Source organism: Corylus avellana, chromosome ca4 (assembly GCF_901000735.1).
Source record: "Corylus avellana chromosome ca4, CavTom2PMs-1.0".
NCBI classification, from domain to species: Eukaryota; Viridiplantae; Streptophyta; class Magnoliopsida; order Fagales; family Betulaceae; genus Corylus; species Corylus avellana.
In genome coordinates this window covers 36,150,282-36,172,951 of record NC_081544.1, presented here as the reverse complement: position 1 = coordinate 36,172,951, position 22,670 = coordinate 36,150,282, and the positions used below count along the sequence as shown (strand labels likewise).

The following is a 22,670-nucleotide window of genomic DNA, read 5'->3' as shown; positions in this document are numbered from 1 at the left end:
GATTTATCACACGCGACTGTGGGCGCACGTGGGGGTGGTAATTGTGGTTGAGTGAACGATTTTACGCTACCCTACCTACTGGTGCCCCACCTGTCATGAAACGAGAATGAGTTCAATACGCACACTCTCTTATTTTTTCTCTCCCCTGCGAGCCATATATATATATATATATATGCCTACAACAACCATCCTCACCACGCCTCCAATGTCTGCATGAGATTGAGATTGAGAGAGAGAGAGAGAGAGAGCTAGGGTTCCCCTTGAGGCCCTGCATCAGTTTTCTTCATAGAAAGAGAGAGAGAGGGAGAAAGTTTGGAAATTTTTGTTATCTGGGATATGGCATTCATACACAGTCAGCACTCGTTGACACTTACCTTTGGCCTCCTAGGTAATATTTATATATAATATATGTACTATGATGCTTAGTCATCTCCCTATTGTCTTTCTCTGATAGGTCGTTTGCGGCCATGACCAATATGGTCTGTACAAAAGTCATTTCGGTTCTTCTTCTTCTTCTTCTTCTCTTATGCTATGTATTCTTCTCACGTTTCAGATTCTTAGTCTTGTTGATCATTCTATTTCTTCATCTTTCGTATTAATCTTCTTTGGTTAAATCGTCTGGGTCCAGTTTTTCACTCGATCTCCCTGGACAATCTTCCCATATTTTTAAAATGATTTAGTTTGTCTTATTATTCATTTTTAGTTTAAGTGAAATGATTGCCTGGATTAATTGTGCTTTTAGTTACATACAGCTGGGTGTTAACATTTTTAGCAATAACGTAAATATATCTACTATTCCACTTTTTTCATGAATAATAGTGTGATCGAGTTGATGATCCACCTGCCTCATCCTAATACCAAAAATATTTCTATTTTAATTATTTGCCCAACTCAACATATATTGTAAATTATTCAAATCAATTATTGCTGGTAAGTAGTTATATATATATATCCAACTGTGTTTAATGGAAGCTAATATGTTAACTTTTATTCTGCTTATGCCAGGTAACTTAATCTCATTCCTGGTGTACTTGGCTCCAGTGTAAGTACTATACATATGTGTCCACTTTTCATTTTCACTTGTATACATGCTGTGATCAATTGAGGAATATTTAAGCAAAATAGGAATAACGATATTTACATTGCAGGCCAACATTTTATCGAATTTACCGAAAGAAATCAACTGAGGGCTTCCAATCGCTGCCTTATTTGGTGGCGTTATTCAGTTCCATGCTTTGGTTGTACTACGCATTAGTTAAAAAAAATGCGGAGCTTCTCATCACCATCAACTCATTTGGATGTGTCATAGAGATGATCTACATCGCCTTGTACATTGCTTACGCACCAAATCTTCCAAGGGTACGTACGTAAGATTTTTTTTTTTTTTTTTTTTTTAAATAATAATAATAAAATAAAATAAAATCGGGAACTATATATGGATTTATAATTAATTAGCCCGTTTGTGTTGTAATTAATTTGACGTTGAATTTTAATTGATTGCAGAAATTTACTGTCAAAGTGTTTGTTTCTATGAACATGGGATTGTTCTCCTTGATCGCTCTTACTTCACAGTTTCTTGTGAAAGATTCACACCGTGTCCAAGTCCTTGGATGGATTTGTGTTGCTATTTCTGTGAGTGTCTTCGCAGCGCCCCTAAGCATTTTGGTGAGTATATATAGAAGCATTTATAACTAAGACGTACACTTAATTAGTTAATATTATTTTATTTTAATTTATTTAATTCCTTTATTTTTATTTTTTTCTAGGCACAGGTAATTCGAACAAGGAGTGTTGAGTTTATGCCGTTTACTCTATCATTTTTCCTCACATTAAGTGCCATAATGTGGTTTGCTTATGGTCTTTTCCTCAAGGACATTTGCATTGCTGTAAGTAATCTCCATTCCTAAAACTCTCTCCCCATTTCATAATATAACCTTCGATCAGTTTCAGCGATTAATTTTTCAATCTTTATTAATTTGTTGATGTGTATAGCTCCCAAATATCCTGGGTTTTGTCTTGGGGCTGCTCCAGATGCTGCTGTACGCACTGTACAGGAACTCCAAAAGGGTAACTGCAGAGCAGAACATAAAAAGTATAGTGATATTAAGCACGTTGGGGGCTTCTGAAGTGTATCCGCTGGATGCTCAACCATATATTACTAACAAAGATGCAAAAGAGCATGACCAAACTGGGGTCGACCTTGAGAAAAGCATGGAAGCCCCGGTTCATCATGAACTCCAAGCAATTGAATGTGCAGTTTGATTCACATGAAGTATCTATCATCATCCATCCTGTTACCAGTACTACTACTGCTCAGCCCCAAAAGTGCTGCACTTCTTATTTTCCTCTCTCTCTCTGTCTATGTGTGTTTATATCTCTCTCCTCTTGAACGTGCACGGCACGTGATTGCTATCATATGTATGAATCAAAAATACAATGTTCATCGTTGTTGATTTTATTCCACATGTGACATATTTGTGCGCGTGCTTATATATATATATATATATATATATATATGTCCAGTTGATGAAAAGAGAACCCGGCGCCTGCGGGGTTTCAGTAATTGTCATCTTCTTCTTTTTTTTCTTTTATTTTTCTTTTTCTCTTTTTTTACAATTAAAAAAAAAAAAAAAAATCCGCAAAGGTGTTGTTAGTATATATGTTGGAAGTGAATTAAGAAGCTTAAGCATGAGCAGTGGGAATAGCAATATTAATCTTTTGTGTGACATCAGCATGCATTGACACAAGTAATCCCAGTGGGAGCTAGCTGCTGCTGGACATGAGTAGAGAGGTCCACACATGCGCTGTTGAGGTGGTAATTGAACCCATTGACTTGTACGCCAGTGGAGCTAAAGCCCCTACTTTACGTCATCTGAGAGACCAAGACTCTTTCACATTCACCTGCCTCTTTCACGTTGCCTTTCTATAGAAAGGTCATCATTTTCATTTGGAAAAACAATTGTAAATATCTATCTAGCCTTAATTGTATCGAATCAGCTCTTGAGGTTTAAAATTCGTCAAATCATTATGCGAGTAATTATGCCCCATTATCGAGTCAATTCGTCTCTACCCAATTCATATGCAAGGCTTTAAAAAAAAATGAAGAAAATAAAAATAAAATTAAAAGGGGAAGAAAGTGGTAAGACGACCACTACGCAACAAAAAAGAGGAAGAGTTAACCATCACCCATATATGAATGGGTCAATAGTCCCACCCACTAATAGAAGATGGGGATAAGTCATCTTACCGCTTATTCTATCCGCAGGTTGAGGGTATTAGTCACAACCCCATGTTACCAATGGCCGCGAATTGGACAATTCACTCACTGGCAAAGGGTGAAGAAGTGATGAGGCAATTATACCCCCTCCTTTATTAGAAGGTGGGGCGACTGACTCACATATGCAACCAATATATCAAGTTGAGATTGTGGTGTTTGTACATGGAAAACTTGTTTATTGGGTCCAATGTGGTCTTACATCTAAGGGACACAATTTCTATTAAAAACTCTTAACAAGTAGTGTACAAGAGTAATTTGATAATGAAATTATACCTTAAAAAGTGATTTGATAAAAGGTTAAATCTCAAAGACTTCTACAAATATTTTTTCTTTTTCTTTTCCCCTTTTGTTTCTTTGTTTTTTTTGTTTTTGTTTTTGTTTTTTTTTTGTTTTTTAAGTACGGCATGCCATTAAATTAGATTTCTCTAATCACTTTAAAACCCCATTTAATGAAGCTACAATTATTATAACAAGCCTCTTATTTTTCTGTAACATTAAAAAGACAACCGATTTAAGGCAGTCGTCGGTGCCGGCAAACCCGGCCAGAAAAGGTGACGAATCACGATTGAATATTGACATTGGTACAGAGTAAATAGACACGTTTTGTTCGAGACAATAAAACCTAAATCAAGGAGCTATAGAAGAAGCGCATCACATGACTAGACAGACGTGTCTACTCTCAAAAATTTTGATTACGTCCCACTCACCTAGCAGGCTAGCAGATAAGATAATGTACACTCTTTTCTTCTTTTTTTCTCCTTCCTCATGTTTGATCAAAAGAAAAAGTGAAAGTGGAAATTTTTGTAAAAGAAAAAGAAAAAGAAGTTAAATTAGAAAACATGTTTGGCACCATACAATTACCCCCATCTCTCTCACTCACTGGTAAGAAAAGGGTAAGCTGCTTGAATGCATGCACCAGCTAAAAGAACCATCAGATTCCAACATTTCTTCACCTGGTCTGGTGGAACATGGTGCCTTTCAGTGTACATGGGGGCACTAGCCATTATTCCCATCAAAATTGCCTTGTACACCTTGTCGTCTTTTCTCTCGCCAATTCTCTCCCCACATCTTTGCCTCGGCAACGGCTCGTTCTCTATCTAAATCCCTGTTTAACATCCTTGCAGTTTCTTTTGGTGAGTCATCTTTCTCAGACCCTTCAAAGTCCCACCGGCGACCGGATCCTCCACCTTCCTCATTCTTGAATATCCTTCCAAGTCTTTCATCTCTGCTTCTTTTTTCATCCCTATCACCAGTACCTCTGTGGCCATGCCCAGGTGTATTCGGGTCATATGCCTGGTTTGCCAGATATGAGAGGGCAGTAACCACATCCCCAATGAGAGGACGAGTGGCAGCCTGCTCTTGGATGCACATGGATGCCACAGCTAGAGCCTGGTAGAGCCCCCGCATTGGATACCGCCCTTGCAGCAGCGGATCTGCCAATTTTGAAAATTTTCTACGGTCATTGAACAATGGACGTGCCTGCATGCACAGAAAAACACCATCACCATTCTATTATCACTGCATAAAACTGGGGAGTGTACAAGAAGAAGGAAAGTTTAGATAGATTACCCATGTGACAAGGTTCTGTTCCCCATGGGGTCGACCACCATCGATGGCCTTACGTCCAGTAATCAGCTCTAAAAAGACAACCCCAAAACTGTAAACGTCTGACTTCACTGTCAATTGTCCGGTCATGGCATACTCAGGAGCACAGTAACCGTAAGTGCCCATCACCCTGGTGGAAACATGTGACTTGTCTCCAACGGGACCAAGCTTTGCAAGCCCAAAATCAGAAAGCTTTGGTTGATATCCTTCATCCAATAATATATTGGATGACTTGAAATCCCTATAAATAACTGGAGGATTTGCTTTGTCATGTAGATACTCCAAACCTTTAGCTGCACCAGCAGCTATTTTCATCCTCGTGTTCCAATCTAGTGGTTCCTTATCAGGTGGAACATCTGCAGAAAGATCAAGATCAATACACTATTGGCTGACCAATCACTAAAATTTGAAACAATACGGTTTATTTTTGTACCAGTTAGTGTAATCTATCAGTCATATACATTCACTCACTTATGCCCCCCAGCTATATGATTTCCCTTTTGCTTTTTAATTTAAAAGAACAGAGAACAAAGATAAGTTCAACAAGATGAAACAGCAGAAATCGTGCATCTGTCTGCATCAACTTCATCCAAACTAATCAAACAGAATTCGTGCTAGGTAGCTCATAATTAGGTTCCAATAAATTATCCCCAGCATTTGAGTGCACTAGCACTTAATATATATGACTTCCTATTTGGCAATCCGGCATTAATAAGACAAATCTTGCCATGCCATAAAGCATGAGATCGTTATCCTTTTATTACATCATACATTTCCTTAAATGAATAAAAAATGGGATTGAAGAATTTCATGAATATAAGAATATCAATAGCTGAGACATGTCGGCATAAAGACAACCATATTAATGTCCTTAATAGATAATGTCATTTTAGCTTTTCTTAGGACCTACTATAAGCCAATATTGTTACTATGATCTGCCAACATCTAATGCAGCAATGCCTTAGCAGATAGTCCTAATCTCAGGGATAACCAATCATTAAGCCAAGATCTCAATAGCAATTAAACCAATCCCAGTAGCTGAGAATTATAAACCATCTTTTGACATATCTAATAATAGATATTAATTAAGCATAACATAAGGAATTTACAAGTGAAGCACAGACCTTAAAGTCTAGGAAATGAGAGAAGACAAAACATGCCATATAGCGTATCAAAAAATTAAAGATTCATTGACAGCACAATTTAGAGAAGAGGAAATGAGGGTGGGGAAGTTAAATCAGAAACTGAGCACACATAAAATGCCATTGGCTGTCCCCAGATGAAAAATCGTACCGGACATACACCAAACAAGTAGAGAGCATTGAAAAAGAATCCTTGACTAGATTTATACCAAACTCTATTTCAGCACAAAAGAAGCCACAACAGGGGAAATAAAATAAGTACATCACATCTATGCACTGACATTGGTTTTTGATTGAGCAATCTCAACTAATGCTACTCAAAGGATTTCCAAGAATCCAATCCCTTATGATCTTATTTTTGTCTTTTCTCCCGTTATCATCAGTGCAGAAACATATCTTCTATCTGTTCTATGCCATAGTTCAATATTTGTACTCTTCCTGTTGTTGAAAGAGTAGATTTTATTTTCTTAAGTAACTCAGAATAATTAGTTTCACTTAATAAAACAAACAAGTGAGAGAGGACAAAACTTCTGTTCTTAGAAACAAAACAATATGCAACAAGATGTTACCATGAAGGTGATCTTCTAGAGAACCGAAGGGCATAAATTCATAAACAAGAAGCCGCTGGTCCCCATCAGCACAATAGCCAATCAGACTCACTAGGTTAGGGTGGTGTAGAAGGCTAAGCATGAGAACCTCTACCAGAAACTCCCTGTTGCCCTGAAGACCATTTCTATCCAATTGTTTAACAGCAACAACCTGCAAAAGACAAGAAACTAATTTGAGGAACAAGATACACATAAACCATTTTCTCCATTCATTAAGATTGAGTTGAAATTCCTCACATTTAAAGAAAGTAGGTATTGTCAGAAAGAAATCAGAAGCCACTAGAATGGGGGCATGTTATTAGGATCTCAGTGTTTCAATCACAACACCATCAATCTTAGCCTAATATATCTGGCCAGTTAAAGATTGATTTGACTTCTTTGAGAGAGACTCAAAGATTTTCTTTCAATTTTTTCATTTTACAGATATAGCTAAGCCTATCATATATTACAATTTTGATTGAAACAATGATTGAAATAATCACTTAAAATAATAACCTCTGTTACATATATCTTTACATTTTTCCTCTTTAGATGCATATAGAAAAGCATCATACAAAGCGATTAATTCGCTTGACTGCTATGAACTTCAGGACAAACTCAACAGGGAAGCCACGCTATGAACTTCAGGACAAACTCAACAGGGAAGCCACTTAACTTTTAAAGCCATTATGAAGTTAAGTAAACACATAAACATTTTGTGACCTAAATTAAGGTGATTACATCAATTACTAATAGCATCCCCAAAAAGGACACATGTGACACAAATATGTCCTTACAGTATTTATTGCTACCACTTTTTACTGCCACAATCATTTACATATTTTGGGGGGGGGGGGGTTTGGTGGGCGCGTTGTTGGGCATCATAGATGACTTGTTAAGATGGAGAAATTAGCTTCCCATGTCCAAAAATTTATAGCTTCTACCTTCAGAATCCTGAATAGACAATCCGAAGGTAGGGTGCAGTAATCAAGGGAGGGTAGGATGTAAATTAGGAAGATGAGTTTACCAAACAGGCAGAAATCTAGCATATTTCAAAGCCTCGTCAATGTTTATGTCATCCATTTTTATGTTGGCAGAACAAAATGTTTATAACAATATTATCCATGATAATTGATATAAGATTTATGACAAAACCAAACTTCAATAAAGAAATGTACCTGACCAGTGCTCTCAAGTCTGCCCTTATATACACGCCCAAATCCCCCTTCCCCTAAGAAAGACTCTGGCCTGAAATTCTTTGTTGCAGCTGCAAGCTCACGAAAAGTGAATGTTTGAGCAGCAATATTGACACCAGGCCCATCCTTGGGACTCGGTAATTCCTTTTTGAACCCTACATTGCTCCTTGATTTGAGTCTGTCAGCTCCTACAAATTCCATCATAACAAAGAAATGCAGATTCATAAGTATCACGCAATTCCCACCTAGACACTCAGAGACCAAGCTATATTTAAGACCTAAATTCAGTACAGATTGCAAAGACAACAAAATCCCATCACGAAGGCAAAATGAAGGAAACTAGAGTAAGCTATAATCCAAACCAGTATGCAACCACTATGATCAACTTTGACTGCACAACTTCGTGAATAATAGTTCTACTAGATTCAGCTATCTCTTGGACAATCAAATCAAGTTATGGGAATCTTCCAGTATTAGTCGTATTTGGAGCCAAACCTTCAACAGCACCAATAACCATTCAGATCAACCAAAACAATCAATCAAATTCATCATGAGATCTCAATTTTCAAAACAAAAGGACATTAACGGTATCGAAATCTGGTGGGGTCTACTTAAAACAGTCCATAAATTTGAGTTTCATAAACCTCACCAAAACAATTAATCATGTAATGATACACAAAACCAAATATAAGAACCAAGCATCATGAACATGTTCTTTACAAACATAAATAAATCAGAAATATCCCAGATCAGATCAAGCAATAACATGGCAAAAGATACACATACATAAAGATCATATTAACAAAAAACTATGAACAAAAAAAAACAAGAACCTGAAGAACTAACCAGAAGTCAATCCGGAAATGTTAGAGGAGATCGTGGACTGGCCTTGCTTTCGATCATTGCTTTCTTTCGCGGGATTCAGCTTCTCCTCCTCCTTCGAATCGAAACACGAAAAGCAACCCATTTCCCCAAATCAAATAAAAAAGCGTTTTTATCTCTCCAAAACAAAAAATAACTCCAGATGTATCCAAACTCAATCTACCGGTTCATATTCCAATCCAATTATCACCCAAATCCCCATCACAACACGTCCAAAATTCTGGGTCTCTCTCTCTCTCCGATCAGCTTGGGAACGATGACGAGAGATTGGCAGAAAAAGAAGCCCTCCAAAGAGAAAAGACAAAGCGAGCGAATCCAAGTTTCATGAAACACCACCAACAACGATAACAAGGAGAAACAGAGAGCCAAAAAAATAATAATTGCAAATTAAAGAGACACTGCAAGGAGCCGGCAGGGTTGTCTTCCGCTTGGTTTTACATTTGTTCTAACATTACACACACGCCTTATATCAATCTCTGTGTCCCTCTGTGACCTCAGTTTCCCACTATATATCTCTCAGTTTGACCAAAATAAATACGGAATTTCTGTGCGCGTGTTTCTCTCTTTAAATATTTTTTTTGCTCTCGGTAAAAATTTAGTTAAATATAATATTACAATGGAGTAATTGTTGTAAGAAACGCCGATATATGTTATCAAACAATAAATATATGGAAGGAAGAAGAATCTTATTTGATATGTTTCTTCTCATTATTCTGAAAATTTTTGAAATTATAAATAATTTATATTAATATGTTAAACTCTTAATATTATTTAATTTAAAGCTAATTATTTAGATTTAAAGAATATTTCCTGATAAAAATATATTATAAAAAATTTTAGATTTATAATTGTTTTATAACTTACTGACACATGTCAATACGTAATTTGAGCCATGTCAACAAATTATAAATGTTAAAACCATACTTTTATTTTATTTTATTTTGTTAATATAACACTTTTAAAAATTAATTGACAATATTACATCAAAATAAGATAAAAAGAATCAGGATTCATGTATTTTCAACTACTATAACTAACAAAATTGAGTATTTATGGATAGGGTAGTTTATTGCTTTATCAGGTAACAACCAAAATTATATAGCGTATTTTGTTTTTATTTTGTCAGATAAATTAACGTTGTAAATTTGTAATAAGTGGGTGTACTGTGTGTACATGTGGGGTGATAGAGCCAGTGAAAGGCACAGACGTGTCGTATGGCAGAACTGGCGGAAGATAGATCGAGCCGCGGTTCCATTTAATCCACAATACGCGCACCGTACCCACTACGACGTTAATTTTGGCAACTTGGAAATTAACTAATTATTGACTAATGGTGTCCTAATACCTGTATTTTCCTCACCCCTCTTATCCAACTGTAAACCAAATTTAATTCATTTCAAGTTATTCTTGAGGGCAGATTTTTTTTTTTTTTTTTTCCAGTCTACGTGGCATGATCCTAGCATATATGTTGTTCAACAATTCTTAACTTATTACAGCTAAACACAGTTTTTATGAATGCTAAATAGTTATTATTATTGTTGAACATGCAATTATTATATCTGTTGAACACATCATTATTATTACTCTTGGAATAAGATCTTCTTCGGTTAGTTATACTTAAGGAAGATTTTTATTTTTTCACTTTTAAAAAAAATAAAAATACTACTTCACTATAATTAATTGAATATTTTTCGTTTTAAATAAACTGGAAAAACTCATAATTCCAACTTTTCATTATTGTTGAATATATAATTATTATTATTATTGAACACACAACTATTAGTATTGTTGGACACGAAACTATTGTTACTATTAAATTTTTAGTATCTATCACTATTGACGTGACATTGTTATCGCTTTTGAATTAGTCAATATTGCTATTAAACATGTACCTATTGTCATACATAAATCAGATCAATGTTGTTGAATACTTGAATATATACTTATCAGTACTAATAAAATTATAATTATTATCACTATTGAAGTTATGATTAAAAATATTCATACAACTAAACATAATGACTATCGATTGCATTCCTATAGTACTACGGTACCTGTCAATTCTTCTAGTTGATGTAAGTTTTAAGCTTGATTGTATTTCTAACAAATTCGAACCTACAAGGACTTGAGTTGCTCGCTTAATTTTCAACACACGAACAACCGCAAAAAAAAAAAAAAAAAGTGCCCTAACAACTATATATTAATTGTTTTGTTTTTGTTTACTATGACTTTTATTGCTACTTAAACATATAACATTTTTTTTTTTCTAATAACTTAAACATATAACATTATTATGTTGCAAATGCAGTTGAGTCAAGTTGTGAGTAGCTTGAATGAACGGTACGGTGACTCGACAAGTCAATTTTTACTCATTAGCTTGAAGATGGAGTTGTCACATGAGGATGAGGAGTGGCATTTAATGGGATTATAAATGGGTTTGTCAAGGCCATTTACTTTGGCATCTACTCTTTTCCCTTGGGTCTTTGGAATCTAGAAAGATTATCATGTTTTATAGGATTGGGTTGATCCTGATTTGTTGACCGAATTATAGTTTATTTAGATATACTCCCCTTCTTTGTTAGAATTATTCAAGTCGATTATAATTTAGTTAGCAAATTGCAGTCAATCTTCATCCTATTTTATAATTATCAAAATCGCTTGAAAGTTTATGGCCAAATTGTGTAAAATCCTACCGATGTGTGCGATTCGGGCACAGAAACAGTGAAAGCAAGCCTATTTTCCAACTCAAATTTGAGGGATCCTCATCCATTATATAAAAGCAAGGCATTAGTGGCAGTAGTAGAGTGGTAGTTCATTTACAAATTCACCAAACTGAATTGCTAATGTGATGAAACCACAAAAACTCCAAAAGGCTTATTTGATATAGAATAATGACTAATTTACTAGCCATTAATCCCATTAGAAGGTCATACCATGATGTTAGCATAAAATAAGGATGCACTAGATAATATTCGTTAGTTATATTTGAAATGTATTTTTGTCTCATAAAAAATTAGTAAACCAACAAAAATACAATGAATATAAATAAATAAATATTCAAAACAACCTGTTCACCTCCCCTACGGCTGACTACCACTTTGCCCATCCCTTTCGGACCGCAGACTGGTGGGAATATTAGATACCATTCCCACTAATCAAGAATGCTTTTTAGTGGACTAATTTCGGTCAAATTAATTATGATGGGATTATTTTAAATCCAACTAAATAATTAAGGGCTTCTGTTCTAAAAAAAGGCTTATTTTCAGGAAAAAAAAAACATGAAGGAGCATAGGAGTCTTTTCTTATATTATGCAGACTTGACATCTTTCAAATCGTGTAGAAGAGAGTAACCAGATATTGACACTCACTTGAGGGTCTTCGTCTTCCCAGCATACGTCTCCACTGGGGCGGGGAAATAGATGAGAGCTGACAAAACTTGAAACAAATATATATGTATATATAAAAACAATTTTAGGAAAGTACAAAATTATCTTATAGCTTAAGACACTAGATTTTTCCTTTTTTTTTTTTTTTTTTTCTCTCTCATTTCTTTCTTCTTGCCGACAACTCCTCTCCCATTTCTTCTTTTTCCATATCCTTATCATTTGACAGAAAATGAAAGATCCAGTAAATCCCTTTAGGGTGATAAAATCCCTAAAAGGTTAGCCTTCTCCTCTAAGATTTCGTTTTGAATCAAAAAAATAAATTTAAAGGCATTAAAATCGATTTTTGAGACATTAAAATTTGATTTTGAAGTTGGGTTTGCGTTTTCGGTTGGATTTGGCCGGCGATGAAGAAGAAAGGAGTTGTGTTTTCCGGTTGGGTGTTGCAAAATAATTCCGTGTTTTCAATCCTATTATTTAAGATGAGTTTAGCTTAGGTGTTAAAAATGTATGAACATTTTATGCACCAACCACATAGTAGGTGCTCTCTTATATCCTCTTATGTATCTTCTCACAAAAATTAATTTTATATATATATATAAAATGAAGTGAGAGATAGAATTTTGGTAACCACACATTTAGAGTACTTTTCCCTGATCATATATTTACAAGTCTGAGCTTATTGCAACTGCCAAATGCTGTCGTTATCGTCCGGTGACTACAACTCAGAAGAGAATGTAAATCTTGTAATTTACTAATTTGGAAGTCAGAGAAAATGCCACACGTTTTCCGTTCAAACTTTTTGGACTATTTGAGATTTGAAATGAGGCGTGGGTAACATACACGTGCCACCGACAAAATTCCTAAAGCAAGCACACAGTGCCGGAGGTGGAAATCGTTCATGCTTCTTCTTCAACCTTTGATTTTTATATATTACTTATTCCCAATATTTATCATCCTATTCCTCCAAGAAGCTTCAATTGTCATTCTCAATCACAAAAGATTTTACTTTTTTTATACCTTTTTATATTACATTACCCTTACCCGACAGTGAGGATCGGAGCCACTACCCAATGTTCCAACATCAACGGTTTGATGATATATAGTAATCATATCCACCACACAAATATTGAAAAAATATTTTACAAAGCTGATCGATGTAACATAGATTCATCAAATGGTTACTAGAAGGTTGAGAGGTGGTGACAGCTAGCTTTGAAAGTAGTTAAGAGTCATTTCTTAATTCAACCGCTATCAGGTTATAGCAGTTTTGAATGTAGATCAGCCACCTTTAGATGTTATTATTATGCGATAGTTCGGCTACTCCTTCTCACATAAAATAATGGTCGTGGTAGTCATTGATCATATTCAAAAAGCAATTTTTTTTTTTTTTTTCTTCTTAATAAAAATTGTACACTCCGACAAAAATTAAATTTCAAAAAAAAAAAACACCGCGTTACATTTAAGAGGTAGTCTCACACGAGTCTTTATTAATGACTTGAAGGCCGAATGACTCATAAAATTGGTGAAACTCTAATGAAATATAAAAGGCATTTACTAGTTTGAATAATATTTATTTACCTTTTATTCTAGAGGACGTAGTACAGCCAATTCTCTGTGTCACTGGGTCGGATAACTACTTTTCCACATGAAGAGATGGTTTTGCCGGATTCTCTGGAAATCTTTGTTTCTTATTTTCCTTTCAACCTTCTCTTAATTAGTACTTAGCGCGTAATCAGTCAATCAAATCACCCTAGAAACAAAAATCGTAAACTCTGTCAGTACATGCAAATGATGAATGGAATACGTACAATAGCCATTGAATTATTGGCTCAATTATTATGTGCTTCCTCACATGCAGAAGAAACATATATATACACATGGTTGGAATGCGTCTACAACGTACATATCCACTGTCATACATCCATCGCAGCAAACAGGTAAATCATGATGATGATTAGTGAAATATCCCAATATTTTTCTTCATATCACAATTGGACGTAAGATGAAAGCGGATTGAAATTAAAAATTATCTAATTTTTAAGTGTGACAATTCATTTTAAATTTAATGGTCTATAAAATTATTTAAACCTCGATAAAACAAAAGTCAGCATTTGATGCTTTGGTTATACAAAAATAACTGACATTATATAGACCATTAAATTTAAAATAAAATGCCACAATTAACAATTGAATAATCTCAAATTTCTCTATAATAGGAGGAGATCTCAATTCGATAAAAAGCGTTAAGTCTGGTAAAGTGGGTAAGGCTGCTGGCCGCCTACCCAAGAGTCTGGCCCATGCTTCGTTCGGATCGTTTCAGCCATCTCTTCGTCCATTAAGCCTTTTTCACTCTTTCATTTGGCTCGTCCAAAAGTTTTGTGTTTGTTAAACTCCAAAAAACCTCGGGCTCCTCAGGCTGTGGAGCCCATCTGCTCAAACACCATGAGACACACATCTCCAATCTCATATTCTGTAGGAAATTTTAGAGATTTGCCTACCATAATACATGGGCTCATCAATCTGGGCCGGACCAATTAATTTCTAGGGCCAGTTAGCCTTCCACCCAACAAACACACGGAAGACATCTTGTCCTTGTCATTTTTTTTTTTCCCTTATCCTTTTCCTGACAAAAGAAACAAACTAACATAGCTTATTTTCCAAATCAGACAAAGCTATCAAATTAAATCGTTAAATTTTATTTTTCATTGACTGTTGAAGTGTTGAACACCACCATCGTCTTTTGGAATGCAATGCACGGCATGTAGAATAATCAACACACATCCATGTCGTGTCACATTGAACAGCAATCCATCTAAAATTCAGTATTCTAATAATAATCTCACGACCAATGACCACGATGGTTTGTCAAATACCGGATTCTGGACTTGCCGGCGCTATTTTATTCCTCCTATCAATCTGAAGAACATGATGAGTGGCACCCAATTACGCGTAATGCTACACGCACTCACTCTACCGGATAAGAACAATAAAATAATAATATATAAATAAAAGACTTGGCAACTTCGTGGGAAGCATACACATACGTGATGTAACCTTGTGAAACGGGTCAACCTACCAACTGCTACCACCCCCAAAATAAGTGGTTGCACCTTAAACCTCCACCACGTCCGTACACCCATTTCGTTTCATTTCCTTCCAAACAAATTGTTATTGAAAATATTTTCCTTTGGTGAAGAAAATTTATGAAGAAGATATGATTCTTCACGTCTTTTGGCAACCCATAATCCCTCCTTAATTTCTTTTTAACACGCACATACGCAGAAGGCGAAAAAGGAAACTAATCGACAAGTCATGGAGAAGAAGCCACATTCTGATCAGAACGACAATGTGTCATCACCCAGAGATAATTCAGAGACCGTTGATGCGAAATCGGACGATCATCAACAACAACACGGAGAAAAGGAAGAGAAAGACGTCGAGGAAGACCCACCACTGTTGGATCCGGAGCTGAGCCTCGCACAGATTCTGGATGAGGTTGATCGGTTCCTGGAGACCCTAACCAATGCCCAGAAAGGAAAATCGGATCCACCGGATCAAGTACCCAACTCTGTGGAGTTATTATCGAAAATGGTAGAGTCCATGATCCACGCGTACAATGCATGCAAAACGAAGTTTGGTCGAGACCTTGAAGACGACGCGTCGTTTCTGGAAGCCGTGAATCGGATTTCGAAGCTGTCGAACGGGATTTATGAGTTCCCAATCCAATCATCTTCTCTCAACCGAGCAAGCTCCGTGCTACAACGAGCGATGTCGTTTTTGGAGGACGAGTTACGAGTCCTCCTTCATGAAGAACCCAAACCCAACAGTAACGTTTCAGATCAGAAATCTCAGAAGCCATCGAAGCAGTCCTCGTTCGATTTAAATCACGAGCAAGACCGGTGCGTCCTACCCGACCCGATCGAACAAAACAAAGAGCAAGAAGAATTCCCAGGATTTTCCCAAGAAGCCATTTCCAACATGAACAAGATTGCGTCGGCGATGATCTTCGCGGGGTACGAGAGCGAGTGTTGCATGGTTTATGGCATCTTAAGGGGAAGCGCATTCAAAGGGGCGTTGAACAAGCTCGGCTACGACTACGTAAGCATCGACGACGTCCATAGAATGCAATGGGAGTCTTTGGAAGGAGAAATCGCCTTGTGGATCAAAGTCGTCAAGCAGTGCTCCACCAATTTCTTCTCCGGCGAACGGAAGCTCTGTGACTCCGTTTTCTCCGACCACCCCTCCTTGTCTCAAACACTATTCCTAGATCTCGCACGCCCCGTCGTTTTACAGCTTCTCGATTTTGCAGAAGCGTTGGTGGTGACGAAGCGGTCGGCCGAGAAGTTGTTCAAGTTCCTCGACATGTACGAGACTCTGCGCGATCTGGTTCGGGTCATGGATGACGGGTCGTACCCGGAGGAACTGAAATCCGAGGCGTCGGAGGCCAAGACCCGGCTGGGCGAAGCCGCAATGAGCATTTTCTGTGATCTCGAGAACTCGATCAAGAGCGACCATGGGAGGACACCTGTCCCTAGCGGCGCCGTGCACCCGCTGACCCGCTACGTCATGAACTACCTAAAATACGCGTGTGAATACAAGGAAACCTTAGAGCAGGTGTTTCAGAAACACCTCAAGATCGAATCCGATGACGTGTCAACGCCCAAAACGTCGCCGTTCTCGGTACAGATGATGACGATCATGGACCTCTTGGACGCGAACCTTGACATGAAGTCGAAGCTGTACAAAGACTACGCGTTGTGCTACGTTTTCTTGATGAACAACGGGAGGTACATCCTGCAGAAGATAAAAGGGTCCACGGAGATCCACGAGTTGATGGGCGACACGTGGTGCAGAAAGCGGTCGTCGCTGATGAGGCAGTATCACAAGAACTACCAGAGAGAGACGTGGAGTAAGGTGTTGCAGTGTATGAACCACGAGGGTCTTCAGGCGAGTGGGCATGGGAAGGTGTCCAAGCCGGTGTTGAAGGAGCGCTTCAAGAACTTCAACGCTATGTTCGATGAGATTCACAGGACCCAGACCACCTGGGTCGTCAGCGACGAGCAGCTTCAGTCGGAGCTCCGGGTTTCCATATCGGCGGTGATGATTCCGGCTTACCGGTCTTTCTTAGGGAGGTTCCAGCAATACTTGGCTCCAGGGAGACAATCGGAGAAGTATATCAAGTACCAGCCGGAGGATATTGAGACTTTGATTGATGAACTGTTCGATGGAAATCCAGTGTCTATGGCAAGGAGGAGAGCATAAGTGGATTAATTTCTATCTCTCAATTTCATATATATAAAATGTTATTTCGTTTCGATCATATAATTTTCTACACACAATTAAGTTTTGCAAATTACTGGCATGTTCTTCTAAATATATATCCTTTAATCTGGGTCCAAGTCAATATATGATGGTGCTTTTTAATAGCAATTCAATCATGTTCTCTCTGCTTAGACTTCCCACTTGAATGAATGCATCACTGAAACAAAACAAAAGAGACAACTTCACTGCGGTTGATGATGTACGTGTAGATGACTGATCGAGCATGCAACGCGACGTTATTGTTTGGAGTAATTAATTATCTTTTTTTCTTTTTAAATGTAGATCTAGATCAAGCAAGCATCAAGATCACACTCACACGGTCGCTTATATTAGTTTTATTCTTGTAGACTCGTAGAGGTGACTCTTTTTTTTGTTTTTTTTTCCTGAGCTATTCATGCTGAATGCATAACATGAACCCCTTCTGACGACCATGTCATATTCACAACTTGCTTTAGTGAAAAAATTTCTAGCTTATATATATATATGCTTTGAATTTTTTTTTTTAAGAATATAAACTTTTTTTTTTTACACGAAACTGTTTATCCACTGGACTTTCGTTCAATGGCAGCAATTAATAAGCCAAAATGTTTCTCTTAAGAAGCTTGATTGATATTGTTTTTTTTTTTTTTAGGTCAGGAAATATTCTTTTCTCATGCTATTATTCTTCGTGTAAGGTTCCGTTTGTTCCGACATTAATATTTTATGAGAAATATTTTCTCTGTTTTTGAATGTCTGGAATGGAACAAAATATTTTCATTTCACCAAGAAAAATATTAACTTGTTTAGATGTCAGATTTTTTTTGTTTACAATGCCTAAATAAGTAGCCAATCAATATATTATTCTTTTTGAAAAATCAGAATCATGAACATAACTTGGGATTTGCTTTTACCCAATCACCTACTACATACAACTAAACAATAAAAGCATCAACATTCAAGGTTATTTTGTTGAGACATAGTGTTAAAATTACTCTCCATTTAGCTCAACAAAGTAGCCAAGAGTTTGCTGAAGAGCTTTTGAGTACTGTAGCTCAATAATCTATAATTTTATTAATAAAAAAATCATTTCATCTCTCTCCTTTAATTAAAATTTTTTAGACTTCTCTCTCTTCACTTGTAGAATTACATAAAGAATAAAAAATAAAATATTAAAAGTTGATAGTTAAAATGCAAAGCCGAATGTAAGTATTTTTAAAAAGTAGATAGTTAAAATAGAAAAAAAGTGATATTTTAGCTAAATTTAACTAAACTTTTGTTGAGCCAGATGTAAATGCTCGCTCCCTAGTAATTTAGCAAATTTTGCTTTGTCGATTAATGCGGGCGTGGTTTGCGTGGGAGCCTAAAAGTCACATCCTAATAGCTAAAGTAATTAACTCTATATGTATCCTCGAAAAAATAACACAATACAATAAGATTATCTAAGAGAAGAAGAAGAAAAAGAAAAAGATTATAATTAGAGGAGCTAGGAAAATGATTTACTGATTTCCTAGTTTTTTCGAGGTTTTTTTTTTTTTTTTTTTTTTTTTTTTAATTGAATAAGGAAAGGGCTACAGAGGAGGATCTTTCCCACTTCTGATCCGGATGGAAGAGAGAATAGGAGTAACCTCGAAATCTATGTCTTCTGAGCTCACGATAAAAGAAAATTGAAAAGAAATAAAAGAGCCAAAGTACTGTCGAGGAAATTAAGCTTTAAATAACATTAATGATTTTTTTTTTAAAAAAAAAAAAAAAAAAATCTGTTAGAATTTTTGGTGACTTACCGAGAAGCTTTTGAGTTTGAACTCAAAAAAATTGATACAATGTTTTATTTAAAAAATAATGTCGTGAGAAATCCTTTCTATATAATTTTGTTTCTTTTGGAGGGTTGGACCGCCATATTTAGAAAATGGTATAAATTTCCTCTAAACTAATTTGGAGGAAATATTCTTCAACCCATATAAAATAGAGACAAGTATTTATAAATATTTAAAAGGCATATTAAATTTAGTCTAAGTTAGTAAACTACTATTAATAAAGTTAATAATTTAATGTACATTTTAAATGTTTATAGACACTTAGCACTATTTTACATGAGTTAGAAGATATTTCTTTCAGACTGGTTCGAAGGAAATTTCTGCCATTTAGAAAAATAAAATAAAATTAGGAAGACTTACTTGCATTTGGGCTTCAAAAGTTCATATAAGTTTTTTTTAGGGGGCTATGGGCTCAGTTTGTTTTTTTTTTTGGGAGGTAAAGCTTTAGTTTGGGCTTAAAAGGTCCATGTAAAACTCTTATTGTATGGAAAGTTGAGCGGGGTCATGGGGGCTTGAGGGGCTAATGCTATGGCTCGTCTCCCAAATTGTTTGGTGGACATCTAAATACTCATCGTACCAATGAAGAGAAATATAATACTTCGAGCAGATTGACCTTTTTATTTAAGGAAAATTTTACAAAGATTTTTTTGATTTATCATACGATTTGAAAAGTATCTCTTTAAATTTTAGGGATAAATGCAAAATTGATCCATGTGGTTTGCCTAATTTATAAATCACTCATTGTGATTTAAAAAATAATTTATAGGTCCCTAGGGTAGGCTAAAATAACTTTTTACTCCCTAAACTCATTTTCCTTTAAATGACTTAACGAAAACTGTTACATTGTCACATCACACCCAATAAAAATAAGACATGTTTTATTTTTTATTTATGCTTTTAAAAAATGACAAATTAGCTTTTTCATGCCATTTTGAGACTCCAGCACACACTCCGCGTCAAATTAAATAAATATAATCCCTCAATTCCTACTGTGCGTCTTCATCCTTATATCCCACAGTGCGTCGATAATCTTCTTCACCGATTCACTTTCCTTAGTTGAAATCGCTGCCAGAGAACCGCCGGAAACATCACGACGATAAGACGCCCCACTTTCAAGCTTTTTTACTTCCAGTTTTAAGATTTTGGGCATCTTTGATCTTATGGTTACTCTGAGATTTGGGCATCTGTGTTTTTTGGCAGTGCTTTTTACGAAAACAATCTCTCCCTCTTTGTGTGTCTAGTTTTTTTGTTTTTGTTCTATAGCAAGTGCTTTCTGGTTTATGTTAAATAGATGTTGGAAGATGGTGGCTTTAAAAAGCAAACTGTAGGTTCATCTTTTAAAAAGTGATTTCTTTTTTGAGATATGCTTTTAATTCACAGATCAAAGATGCCAAAAATCTTAAAAGCAAAAGTAAAAAAGCTTCAAAGCAAGGTGGTTTACCGTCGTGATGTTTCTGACGATTCTCTGGTAGCGATTTCAATCGTACTACGAAACCCAACAACTCACCTAGAAATGAACGCAAGAATCGTTGGAGAAAATAAAGACGACGGCGACACATGGGATATAGAGGGATTAGGTTTATTTAATGTGGCGTGGAATGTGTGTTTGAGCCTTGAAATGACGTGGAAAAACTTATTTGTTCTTTTTTAAAAGAATAAATAAAAAAGAACACGTGTCTTATTTTTATTGGGTGTGATATGGAAATGTAACGGTTTCCGTTAAGTCATTTAATGGAAAATGAGTTTAGGGGGTAAAATGTTATTTTGGCCTACCCTAGGAACATATAAATTATTTTTTAAACCAAAGTGAGTGATTTGTAAATTAGGCCAACCACAGGGACCAATTTTGCATTTTATTCCTAAATTTTAAAATCTTTCAATTTTATTCTCAATTTTTTAATTTAATGCATTATGCCCTTTCCGTCAGTTTTTGAACATTAAAAGTATGGAAAAAAATTTTATACCCCTGCAACTTTTATACAATTATAAATTTACCGTTAATTTGAAAAAAAAAATTAAAAAAAAAGGTAATTTAGTCTTTTTAATAGTTTCCATTAGGATTTGATGACAAAAAAAAAAAAATTGACGGAGTGGTTCAATTACATCAAATTAAAATTTAACAAATTAAAAATTAAAATTTTTTAAAATTTAGAGAGGCATTATCAAAATGTATAATAATTAAGGAGTTGTAAGTGAAGATATTCCTTATATTTATGAAGTAAAGATGAGTGATCAGCTGTGTGTTGTAACACTAACAAGATTTACGTACCGTAATAATAACTCTAAATTCTCTATTTGTTTTGTTGAGTCTTGATTTGGTACCATGTACTTAAAATTCAACCCATATATAAAACCAAAAAAATTATTTGGTAAATAAAGTAAAACATTTTTGAAGTGAGGTCAAAGTGTTTGTACGAAAAACAAACAGTTTCTCCATTGAACTAATTAAATACTCATAGCTGAATAGCACCATCGAATAACGAGATCTCGACTACTTGGAATGGGTTAAATAAAAATCAAAAGAAAGAAAGGAAGGAAGAAAAAAGCCTTAAAAGCAGAACCAGATGACGTGTATCACTAGGTGAGCAGCTAATATATATATAGAAGGATAAACACCGTGAGAAAAAGAAAGCCCAAAGACGGTTAAACAGGAGAGGACGGGCACTTTTAACAGCTAGAAAGGTAGTTTGAGGTCCGACCTATCCGATCCTGCCGGTTCAAATACAATCAGATCCTCATATTTCGCCGGAGTTCGGCGCGTATCCGTATCCGCCGCCCGACCCAGGCAGTGGTGCAGGGCACGCGTTGCCTTTTTCTCAGTACTGTTGACAACTGCCACTTTGTCACTGCTTTAGGTGGACAAGTCAGCAGGAGCATAAATCCCATACGTATTTACTTCTTTTTACCTTGATTTATTGATGCTTCTGGGCCTGGGCACACAGAATCATGCCCCCCCTGCCCCTGCATATATTGCAACTGCGTCACGCCAAAGTGTATGTTTTGTCATGTGGTGGAAATTATATAAAGGCCTTGGTCCACATTAATTAATTGGGTCGCAACCAAAATTGAATCGTGTCCAACCAGAGGAAACATATTCGGGAAATATTCATTATACCCAACCTTCAAATTTATTCATATATTTTTTAAGGCAACAAAACTGATCGATTTGCAGTCGAGCATGTCTCCAATGAATAGAAAAACATATAGCCATTCTTCTAATTTAATTAATGGATACATCTTTTCGAATTGGCTCATTCATAATTATTATGTCAGTTTATAATAAATTTTGAATATATATATATATATAAAAATAAGGTTGAGACATTGAAACCCCAGTAATGCTGGAATAGGATCCTCTCCAGTCTATTTTAGTTCATGGCTAAGATTTCTTCTTAAAAATCATAAAGCGACAAATAAGACATATGTCTATTAACAGAAAGTAATAATAAAATATTATTTTAAATTTAAATACAAATAAAA

General features: G+C 35.8%; 3 protein-coding genes across 3 annotated transcripts; 2 read left to right on the top strand and 1 right to left on the bottom strand.

Annotated features, from left to right (window-relative positions):
• Positions 1-198: 198 nt before the first annotated feature.
• On the top strand, positions 199-2,480 carry LOC132179277 (bidirectional sugar transporter N3). Its single transcript, XM_059591978.1, has 6 exons — positions 199-388; positions 1,006-1,042; positions 1,149-1,359; positions 1,504-1,665; positions 1,767-1,886; positions 1,993-2,480. The coding sequence occupies exons 1-6, from the start codon at positions 337-339 to the stop codon at positions 2,260-2,262; spliced, it is 852 nt and encodes a 283-aa protein (XP_059447961.1). The 5' UTR covers positions 199-336; the 3' UTR covers positions 2,263-2,480.
• Positions 2,481-4,060: 1,580 nt separating this feature from the next.
• Positions 4,061-9,190, bottom strand: LOC132177505 (serine/threonine-protein kinase PBS1). Its single transcript, XM_059589857.1, has 5 exons — positions 8,654-9,190; positions 7,790-7,995; positions 6,594-6,783; positions 4,847-5,238; positions 4,061-4,756 (listed from the first exon to the last, which is right to left on the bottom strand). Exons 1-5 carry the CDS (start codon positions 8,772-8,774, stop codon positions 4,274-4,276), a joined length of 1,392 nt encoding a protein of 463 aa, XP_059445840.1. The 5' UTR covers positions 8,775-9,190; the 3' UTR covers positions 4,061-4,273.
• A 6,197-nt stretch (positions 9,191-15,387) lies between these two features.
• LOC132178493 (exocyst complex component EXO70C1) lies at positions 15,388-17,337 on the top strand. Its single transcript, XM_059590921.1, has one exon. The coding sequence runs from the start codon at positions 15,388-15,390 to the stop codon at positions 17,335-17,337; it is 1,950 nt and encodes a 649-aa protein (XP_059446904.1).
• The last annotated feature ends 5,333 nt before the right edge of the window (positions 17,338-22,670 follow it).

Excerpts from the sequence above, each read along its gene's own strand:
- LOC132179277 (XM_059591978.1), top strand. The coding sequence starts at position 337 with ATGGCATTCATACACAGTCAGCACTCGTTGACACTTACCTTTGGCCTC. Across the intron at positions 1,360-1,503 it reads ACGCACCAAATCTTCCAAGG|AAATTTACTGTCAAAGTGTT; the intron begins GTACGTACGTAA and ends AATTGATTGCAG. Across the intron at positions 1,887-1,992 it reads TCAAGGACATTTGCATTGCT|CTCCCAAATATCCTGGGTTT; the intron begins GTAAGTAATCTC and ends TGATGTGTATAG.
- LOC132177505 (XM_059589857.1), bottom strand. The coding sequence starts at position 8,774 with ATGGGTTGCTTTTCGTGTTTCGATTCGAAGGAGGAGGAGAAGCTGAAT. Across the intron at positions 7,996-8,653 it reads CATTTCCGGATTGACTTCTG|GAGCTGACAGACTCAAATCA; the intron begins GTTAGTTCTTCA and ends TGGAATTTGTAG. Across the intron at positions 4,757-4,846 it reads AACAGAACCTTGTCACATGG|GCACGTCCATTGTTCAATGA; the intron begins GTAATCTATCTA and ends CTGTGCATGCAG.
- LOC132178493 (XM_059590921.1), top strand. The coding sequence starts at position 15,388 with ATGGAGAAGAAGCCACATTCTGATCAGAACGACAATGTGTCATCACCC.